The sequence below is a fragment of the Chiloscyllium plagiosum genome, chromosome 18 (assembly GCF_004010195.1).
Source record: "Chiloscyllium plagiosum isolate BGI_BamShark_2017 chromosome 18, ASM401019v2, whole genome shotgun sequence".
Classification (NCBI taxonomy): Eukaryota; Metazoa; Chordata; class Chondrichthyes; order Orectolobiformes; family Hemiscylliidae; genus Chiloscyllium; species Chiloscyllium plagiosum.
In genome coordinates, this window is record NC_057727.1 from 9,813,320 (window position 1) to 9,824,062 (window position 10,743).

A 10,743-nucleotide genomic window follows, 5' to 3' on the forward strand; every position below is an offset into this window, starting at 1 on the left:
TGAACTCCATCTGCCACCTCTCAGTCCATCTCTGCATCCTGTCAATGTCCCGCTGCAGCCTACAACAGCTCTCTATACGGTCAATGACACCTCCAACCTTTGTGTCATCTGCAAACTTGCTGACCCATCCTTCAATCCCCTCATCCAAGTCATTAATAAAAATTACAAACAGTAGAGGCCCAAGGACAGAGCCCTGTGGAACACCACTCACCACAGACTTCCAGGCAGAATATTTTCCTTCTACTACCACTCGCTGTCTTCTGTTGGCCAGCCAATTCTGTATCCATGGCAACCCAATGCTTGACACTTCACTCTCTGAAACAATGTCAGAAGGCACAAGAATCTGCCACACAGACGCTAAAGATTCGGGCATGTTCCTCCCTGTCTCACCTTCCAAAATGATTTTTCCTGACTAGTGGAGGAGCTGAACATGGGAAAAGGACAATGTGTACTGCGATGGTCTACCCTCATCTTTCCAAGCGCACAGATTTTGTGTCCTACCTAGGCTGACCTCCACTCTTTGAACCCATTTCTTGGTTCAGGGTTTGTCAAGAAACTATACAGAGCAACCGCGATTATCTGAACAACACGGGTGAGGAGTATTTTGTTTGGATAACCGAATGTTCAGATAATCGAAAGTTCGGATAATACAGTTTAACCAAGCATCGGGACCTTGACATCTTGTTCAGATAATCTGAAATTTGGATAATCGACTTTTCAATAACTGACGTTGCTGTGAATACAAACCCAACCACCGATTGTAATTGGTGAAAATTGTCAACATTGACAAAAGATAGGAGCAACTAGCAAAGGATATAATTGTATTGGAGACCGTTCAGAGACGATTCTCTGGATTGTCTATTGATGAGAGATTGAGCAGTTCCGCCCCATACTCTCTAGGGTTTAGAAGAATGAAAGAAGATCTAATTGAGATGTCAAGAGATTGACAACGCAGACATAGAGAGGATATTTCCCTGTGGGGAGTTCTAGAATGAGAGGTCATAATATTAAGCTAAAGGGTTGGCAGATATAAAACAGAGACAACAACAAATTCTTCTCTTGAAGAGTCATAAATCTGTGGAGTGATCTACCACAGTGGATACTGGGACACTGAGTAAATTTAAGGAGGAGACAAGCAGATTGTCAATTAGTAATCATAGAATCCCTACAGCATGGAGGCAGCCCACACTGACGCTCCAGAGAGCAACCCACCCAGATCCACCCCATCCCTGCATTTCCCATGGCTAACTCACCCAGCCTACACATCCCTGGACACTATGGGCAATTTCCCATGACCAATCCACCCTGACTTGCACATCTTTGGACTGTGGGAGGAAACCTGGACAGACATGGGGAAAATGTGCAAATTCCACACAGTCATCGGAAGGTTGAATTGAACCTGGGCCTTTTGCACTGACAGGTAGCAGTACTGACCATTGAGCCACCATGCTACTCTGGGTTAAAGGGTTGTGGGAGCTGGCAGGAAAGTGGAGTTGAGACCGAGATGTGTTCAACCACAATCATATCAAATGGCATAGCAGACCTGAGGGATTGAACAGCCTATTCCTGCTTCTGTTCCTTATGGTTCTTAAACATTCTAAGGGGTGAGGAATCAAACTACTTGAACATAATTAACAGAAGAACTATGCAGAATTTGAGAATTATTTTGATGCAGCCAGGTATTATGATCTGGAAGGCTGTACCCGATGGGGCAGTGGGCAAATTTCAAGAGGTAAGTTGAGAAATACTAGAAAAGCCTGGATAATAGGGAATGTGCCGCGGAGTGGGATTAATTGGATAGCTCTTTCAAAGAGTGGGCACTGGCAACAGTGAGGCTGAGTGGCCTCCTCCTGCACTGATGGGTACACATGGACCAAAATGAACGGCCATTTTGAAATTTGACCCTCACTGATTTGAGCGTAACCTGAACAAAAAATTGTGATTGTTTTTAATCGCTCACAGTAGAAGAGTTTGATAGTGCGGAGGAGAGAGTGGTATATGGGACTGAACACAACAGCACCTTTCTTGAATGCATCCCAAAGTCTCTTCAGGCCACCGTTAAATGGTTCATCCAGCGAGCTGTGGACGATCTGAAAGATGAGGTGAGTGGAACAATTTAATGATTGACGAAGTGGTAGAGGTTGATAAAATTCCAACATTTAAAAGGCATTTGGATGGGTATATAGGTAGGAAGGGTTTAGAGGGATATGGGCTGAAAATGTGTTGCTGGAGAAGCGCAGCAGGTCAGGCAGCATCCAGGGAACAGGAGAATCGACGTTTCGGGCATAAGCCCTTCTTCAGGAATGAGGAAAGTTTGTCCAGCAGGCTAAGATAAAAGGTAGGGAAGAGGGACTTGGGGGAGGGGCGTCAGAAATGTGATAGGTGGAAAGAGGTCAAGGTGAGGGTGATAGGTCAGACTGGGGTGGGGGCAGAGAGGTCAGGAAGAAGATTGCAGGTTAGGAAGGCGGTGCTGTGCAGTGCTCCCCAAGTCCCTCCTCCCTACCTTTTATCTTAGCCCCCCAAGTCCCTCCTCCCTACCTTTCATCTTAGCCTGCTGGAAATCTTCCGCCCCCACTCCCGTCTGACCTATCACCCTCACCTTGACCTCTTTCCACCTATCACATTTCCGACGCCCCTCCCCCAAGTCCCTCCTCCCTACCTTTTATCTTAGCCTGCTGGACAAACTTTCCTCATTCCTGAAGAAGGGCTTATGCCCGAAACGTCGATTCTCCTGTTCACTGGATGCTGCCTGACCTGCTGCGCTTCTCCAGCAACACATTTTCAGCTCTGATCTCCAGCATCTGCAGACCTCACTTTCTCCTTAGAGGGATATGGGCCAAATGCTGGCAAATGGAACTGGATTAATTTAGGATATCTGGTAGGCATGGGCCAGTTGGACTGACAGGTCTGTTTCCATGCTGTATGACTCTATCTCATGGGCTAGCTGTTGTATATTTCACATCTCAGATCTAGGCAGAAGATCACATTAATTTCTGTGTCAACACAAACTTTATTTGGAAGGGTATTATGTAATGCTTTCAAATGTCTGCTCCATCTTCCCACCCTTTATGCAGTTCTGCTTACCTCTCTTCATCATCCTCACTGCAACTAACTGTGCATTTTATATCTCATAATAAATAAACAAAAATACTGGATGGCAGCTTTGCCTTAAATTTCCTCTAGTTGGCATGGACAAGTTGGACTGGAGGGTCTGTTTCCATGCTGTATGGCTCTCTGACTCTATGACATTTAAAGTGCCTGGGTCAGCATTTATTTCCCAACCCTACTTGCCCAGAGGGCAGTTAAGAGTCACCCACGTTGCTGTGGGTCTGGAGTCACCTGTACATCTGACCAGGGTAAGGATGGCAGATTTCCTCCCCTAAAGGGCATGAGTGAACATGATGGATTTTTAATAACAATCAACATGATTGCTATTAGTCTAGGTTTCGTTCCAGTTTTTTAAAACAAATATTGCATTCACATATCACCATCATGCGGTATAAATGTTGGGCTTTTAGCCATATTCTACAATGTAATCTGTACTGCAAATTGACTATCAACATCCTTCTTTAGATAAGGAAACCAATATTGTACACAGACACCCAGGTGAGATCTCATCAGTACCTCATACAACTGAAGCAGAATTCCTAGATATTTTTAAAATTCAATTCCCTTCATAATAAACAATATTATTTAATTTTAAAGAATCTAGTAATATTCCTGATTACCTGTTATGGCTGCACACCCGTCATTTGCAATTCATGCACTAGATCCCTCAGTGTCTCAGAGCTTTGCAACCCTATCTCAGTCTTTAGATAATATCCTTCATTTGCATTCTCCCTGCTAAAATGAACAATTTCATATGACATTCCATTTGGCAGATGTTTGCCTACTCACTTAGCCTATTGTTATCATTTTGTAGCCTTCTGATCTCCTTTTCACAACTTACTTTTCTATGCATTTTCGTGTCATCAGTAGATTTAGAAACATACCTTTGCTCCTTTCATCCTGAATAAGCTGTAAAAACTACATCTACACTAAACTATCCTGATCCCTGTGGCATACCACATGTTACACCTTGACAGTCAGAAAATGACCCATTTATGTCAACTCTCTGTTTCTTGTTAACCAGTCAATCTTCAAACATGGGGGAGGGGGGTTGATGGCTTAGTAGTATTGTTACTGGACCATTAATCTAGAGAGAAAGTGAGGACTGCAGATGCTGGAGATCAGAGTCAAGAGTGTGGTGCTGGAAAAGCACAGCAGGTCAGGCATCATCTGAGGAGCAGAAGAATCGACGTTTCAGGCACAAGCCATTCATCAGAGCTTTTGCCCGAAATGTCGATTCTCCTGCTCCTCGGATGCTGCCTGACCTGCTGTGCTTTTCCAGCACCACACACTTGACTATCAATCCAGAGACGTTGGTAATGTTCCAGGGACCTGGTTTCAAATCTTGCCATGGCAGATGCGAGAGCTTGAATTCAATAATTATCTGGAAATAAGAGTTTAACAATGACCATGAAACTATTGTCAGGGGGAAAACCCACCTGGTTCACTAATATCCTTTAAGGAAGTAAACTGTCATCTTTAATGTGACCACAGACCCATAGCAATGTGATTGACTCATAATGCCCTCTGGGCAATTAGGGATGGTCCTGCCAGTGATAGCTGCATCCAATGAAAAAAACCCACATACTAAACCCTGTACAATTTTTGACACCCATTTTAAATGTCACGAATCGAAGGAGCCGGTGTTGGACTCGGGTGGACAGAGTTAAAGATCACACAACACCAGGTTATAGTTCAACAGGTTTATTTGGAAGCACTAGCTTTTGGAGCGCTGCTCCTTCATCAGGTGGTTGTGGAGAATAAAAGAATATTCACAAAATAAACCAGTTCACCTATAACCTGGTGTTGTGTGATTTGTAACATATTAAATGTGGGACCTTATCAAATCCCTTCTGGTTATGTAAAAAGATGACACCTCTACACCGATCCCTGTGGCATACCACATGTTACACCTTGCCAATCAGAAAATGCCCCATTTATGCTTACTCTCTGTGTCTTGTTAGCCAGTTAACACGGTGGCACAGTGGTTAGCACTGGTGCCTCAGCGCCAGAGACCCGGGTTCAATACCCGCCTCAGGCGACTGACTGTGTGGAGTTTGCACATTCTCCCCGTGTCTGCGTGGGTTTCCTCCGGGTGCTCCGGTTTCCTCCCACAATCCAAAGATGTGCAGGTCAGGTGAATTGGCCATGCTAGATCGCCTGTAGTGTTAGGGGCAGGGGTAAATGTAGGGGTATGGGTGGGTTGCGCTTCTGCGGATCGGTGTGGACTTGTTGGGCCGAAGGGCCTGTTTCCACCCTGTAAGTAATCTAATCTAATCTTTGATCATGCCACCTGGGGAGGTGAAGGCACAGTGCATGTACAGCTTTTAATAAACATTTTCCCTATGACAGATGTTAAGCTAACCAGCCTGTAGGGTGCCTGCTTTCTGACTCTTCTTAAACCTGGAAGGCAGTACACAAATGCACATTATTGGCTTCCCACAGGTGAAAACCGATGACAGGATCATCAAGACTGAGCACGGCCTGTTATTCCGAAAGATTTACCGAATGGACGAAGGGACATATTACTGCAAAACGATGGAGCACGGCTTCACACAGACAGTGAGCAAGATCTCGCTGGAGGTGATTGAGAGCGGGCAGCTGGATGAGATCTTCGGCCGTGACGACGAGGAGCACACCAACCGCCCATGCGTCACACAGCCTCGGCGACTGCACAGCCAGAAGCCGTGGTTCAAGGATATCATGCAGCTGATCGGCTACTCGAACCTGCACCGCGTGGAGGAGTACTGCGAGCGGGTCTGGTGCAACGAGAAACAGCGCAAGAAGCGCAAGATGATGGTGAACAAGTGGAAGTACGTGGGGGAAGTGGGCCGGCGGGCAAAGAGCAAACCTCGCAACAGGACACCCAGGCACATCCCTGCTGACACATAAAATCCATTTGAACTCTGCTTGGATGGTTAGTAAGGGACTGAGCCCAAGAGGCAAAGCATCTGAGCAACTTTTCAAAATAGACTTTTCTCAATTGAGGCTGTGAACCCCATCGCTGGTAATTACGGGAGAGAGGATAGCCTCAGTTCAAACAAATGAAACCAAAGACTTCCCCAAATCTTCATCTCCATTTCTAACAAAGAACTTTGTCAAATATTCCTGTGATTTTTGAGTTTATTGCGCCATAGCATTGATCTTGTTGATTTAGTAACCAGGACTGTACTGTAATGTCAAGCTCTGCATATTTATAACTGTTATTTAATGACTCCTTGGAATTGCTGAATGACCAATGTGAGGACAAAGAGCCTGCTATATTTGAACAGAAGCCATAAAAACAAATAGAGCAAGGAATGGCTGGAGTGGAGTGTTTCCCAAATTGTTGAACCATTGGTCTATATGTTATTGTTTGCATGAGCAGGGCTAGATAGATGACATCTTAAGTCAGAGTTGCGTGGTTGACCCAGGGAGGTTGGTTCTACAGTCATCTATCACAGTGTGTGTAAAGTGTCTGAGCAAAACCTGACAGCCCATACCACAGCAAGATACAATTCTTTATAATTGTTACATGTTTTAATGACCAATGGATGTGGTGTTTCTAGGGTACTCCAAGAGATGCTATCAACCCTTGAGATCTTTAGTAGTTAATGTTTTGATTTTGTTAGAGCGGAAGTTGAGCAAACCAGGTTTATTGATTCATGAAAATGGCATTGAGAACTAGGCTTAGCCCATGATTATGTTTTTGTGAAGCTCTGTTCCAGGGAATGGGGGTTTTCTAGTTGGTGAATTCTGACTTTTGATGGATGAACCATGAGGTAAAGTTGCCATAGGCCTACCAGACCCTAGGGCCACTCTCTGACTGGGAGGGATGACTGATGGTGATGTAACACCTCAGGCAAGGTTTTCAGGTGAAGGCAGAACCTTCATGGTGACCCTGGCGATGAACCCAAGCTGTTAATATCACTCTGCATTGCAGTTATCCAACCCACTGAGCTAACCAACTCTTGCATGCATTACGTAGAAGGGTATTGGATGGCTGTTTTCAGATGGGTGTGTTCTAATGGGTGTATCCCGATGTGTGTAGTCCAATGGGTGTAATCTGATCGGTGTAATCTGATGTGTGTAATCCAATGTGTGTAGTCCAATGGGAGAATTCTGATTGGTGTAGTCTGATGGGTGTATTATGATGGGTGCACTCTGATTGGTGTGATCCAATAGGTGTATTCTGATGAGAGAATTCTGATTGGTGTATTCTGGTGGGAGTATTCCAATGGGAATTTTCTGATGGGTGTATTCTGATGAAAGTCTGCTGATGGGATTATGCTGATGGTTGTATCCCGATGAGAGTATTCGGATGGGAAAATTCTGATTGGGGTATTCTAATGGGAGTATTCTGATAGGAATTTTCTGATGGGTGTACTCCAATGGGTATATTTCAATGCAACTTTTCCAATGGAAGCATTCTGATAAGAGTATTCGGATGGATGCCTGGTTGTGATATTTCATTTTTAGAAACTCCTGGTTTGTCCAAACATTACCTAATGGCTGATCCTGGTTACAATTGTTCTGGTTCATTGTTGACTTAAAGAATAAGCCATTTGTGATTGATGTTGTAAGTAGGCACATGAGCATTTAACAGTAACATTTCTCAAGGGGTATGGAAAGAAAAATGAGTGTGCGATTCTGCTCTGGACACAATAAATCTCTCTCTGGATTGTGTATCAGTCTCTCACCCTGGTAATTAACAATTAAATTGATAAATTTACTGTTAACCTTTCATTGAAGGCCTGGTTACATGTTGCACATGGAGTCAATCTCCCGGCAGTCCCAGCATCAGCGAGGGTGGTGGGAGAGCAGCTGGAAATCAGACCCCTGCCTTTGCCTCTGATCACCCCCCACCCTTTCCCCCAGCCTACTCTTGACCCATAAGGCCCACATCCATTCCTGGGTCTCTGCTATTTGTGGTGCCAGCAACTGTTGCCCTCCACTGGCACTAGCAGCAATATGTAGCTGTCTGCCTCTAATTGACCGACAGCTCCTGGCTATTGGGTCTTCCATTATTGTGGACCTCCATCGTGGAAAAGACCTGCAGGTGACCATTTCAGTGCCTGAAGGACATTTGATACCACTGGACCCTACCCACACAACTAATGAGGTTCCCCACTGGCTCTCCAATCAATGGAAGAAACACCCATCAGCCCAGGGAGTTCTTAATATTCTAGAATAAAGCTCCTGAACAAGTGGTAAAAGCTGGTTCCACGCTAACGTGGACTTTTTTTCATTGGAGAAAAGGAGGAGGAGAGGGGACCTAATTGAGGTATACAAGATAATGAGAGGCATAGATAGAGTCGATAGCCAGAGACTATTTCCCAGGGCAGAAATGACTAACATGAGGGGCCATAGTTTTAAGCTGGTTGGAGGAAAGTATAGAGGGGATGTCAGAGGCGGGTTCTTTCACACAGAGAGTTGTGAGAGCATGGAATGCGTTGCCAGCAGCAGTTGTGGAAGCAAGGTCATTGGGGATATTTAAGAGACTGTTGGACATGCATATGGTCACAGAAATTTGAGGGTGCATACATGAGGATCAATGGTCAGCACAACATTGTGGGCTGAAGGGCCTGTTCTGTGCTGTACTGTTCTATGTTCTATGTTCTCTGTTCTAACTCTCAACAGGGAAGTAGAAAAAAATAACTTATAGGACGACGGAGAGAGAGCAGGATTGTGGGACTAATTGAATGGCTATGTCCAGCATGGGTGCAATGGGGTGAATGGGTTCCTTTCATACCGTATCAATCTTTAATTCTATACATAATAAAGATAGTACACATTAGATATCAAGCATGCAATCTCTGATACTGCCAACAACAATTAGATCTGAGTAATGGATGGCAGTCTGCCCATGTCCTGTCAAAGACAGTGGCTCAGTGGTTAGCATTGCTGCCTCACAACTCCTGGGATCCAGGTTTAGTTCCACCCTCAGGTGACTGCCTCTGTGGAGTTTGCACATTCTCCCCATGGCTGCGTGGGTTTCCCCATAGTGTCTAGGGATTTTCAGGCTAGTCGATTAGCTATGGGAAAGGCAGGGTTGCAATGATGGGGTGGGTCTGGGTGGGATGCTGTTTGGGGGGATGGGACAGTGTGGTATTCGATGGGCTGAATGGCCTGCTCCCACACTATAGGGATGTTATGAATGCACATTAAGAAAAGACGAACATCTGTCAAGGGGGTAAATCTACAGCCCACATGTGATTCCAGGCCCCAAAATGTAGCTGCCTCTTAACACTCTAGGACTGGGTAGCATGGAAACCTTGCCAAAATCACCCACATCTCTTGAAAACGTTCAAGCCAAAGAAATCTGATCACGGTCCAACCACCCACAAGCATCCTTGATAATTTTTAGCTTCCTTAGGGGATGGGCAAGCACATACAACTTTGACCAACACCAAGACAATGAAACTAAATTATATCCTCAACTCAATGTAACATCCACCACCAGACATCTCATCAACCTCAGAGGTTGAAGCTCTTTTGTTTACATTAAACAGAGCGGTTTTAGCCATTTTGTATTGTGACACTGGATAATGAGAGGAATCATCTAACTGTATTTCCCAACAATCAGTCCCATTAACAATAGTGCCTATTGGAAAATCTGTCTCAGTGGACAATCCCAGTGAACAAGTTGCAATTCTGCTAGGTGCAGTTATTGGGGAGAGTTATTGCAGCAGGTCTGGTATAACAGAGAGTGTTGGTATTTCAGCTTTACAGTACAATACATCAGAGTCTTATAGTGAAGTATTTCAGTACTGTAGTGAGTTTTCATGCATCAGACAGTCTTACCATGAGGTACATGAAACTGTTACAGTTAGGAATAAATATCAGAGATTAGGACATTTTGGAAATGGTTACAATGAAAAAATGGGATATCAGACAGTTTTACAGTGAAGTCCAGGATATCAAAGTATTAAGTGAGGTACAGTTTTTCAGAGAAGATTATAGTGAGGAGTGGTTCATCAGTGTGCCACAGTGGGATACAATGCATCAAAGGAACAGCGATACAGTGAGAGGTCACTTAACAAAGTACTGCCAATATACAGGCCACTTAGATTTTGTAACCCACATGAGGGCTACTATTTGGACAGATAAAAACAAAAATGATAGTCAGATGAATGTCTCACATTGTAATGACCCACCATTCTGGGACTAGTCTCCAAAGCCTCAGTTAGGCCACATTGACTGTGTTAAGCAGCCTTGCTATTCTGTTTGCTATCTTTGACAATTGCTTCATGGATCTTTGAACCAAGTTGTGATTTGTAAAATAATGTATATAATTACGTTTAGGTATTTTGTACAGGATTAGGTTTTTTTTATTCACATTACATTTTCTTCAAAAAACTTAAAAGAGATGTTTTGAGTTATACTTTTGAACTGTCTCAATGCTTGGAGTTTTAATTCCATTATTTAAATTTAATTCTTGTCTGGCTTCTCTTTTTAAAAAAAATTCAAATTATTTATGACGATGTACACTTGTACCTGAAGAAAAGCTGCTGAATTTTCATGAACACGTAGATTTTTAATATTGGCCGAAGGGTCTATTTCCGCGCTGTACAATTCTATGACTCGATGGGTATAAAGCTTTTCATCCGCTCCAAATTGAAGGTGCATGATAGGTGGAAGCACATAATGCTGATG

At 44.0% G+C, this 10,743-nt stretch overlaps 1 protein-coding gene across 2 annotated transcripts in view; it reads left to right on the forward strand.

The window, feature by feature from the left end:
* sema3bl (sema domain, immunoglobulin domain (Ig), short basic domain, secreted, (semaphorin) 3bl) overlaps positions 1-8,399 on the forward strand; it is a 188,912-nt gene extending 180,513 nt beyond the window's left edge. The window contains exons 16-17 of one of the 2 annotated variants that reach the window (XM_043707662.1): positions 1,966-2,102; positions 5,554-8,399. In XM_043707662.1, coding sequence (XP_043563597.1) covers positions 1,966-2,102; positions 5,554-6,000 — 584 coding nt within the window. In that variant the 3' untranslated portion in view covers positions 6,001-8,399. Of the gene's footprint in view, positions 1-1,962; positions 2,103-5,553 lie in introns of both variants that reach the window. The other variant, XM_043707661.1, reaches the window with a different exon arrangement.
* Positions 8,400-10,743: the final 2,344 nt, after the last annotated feature.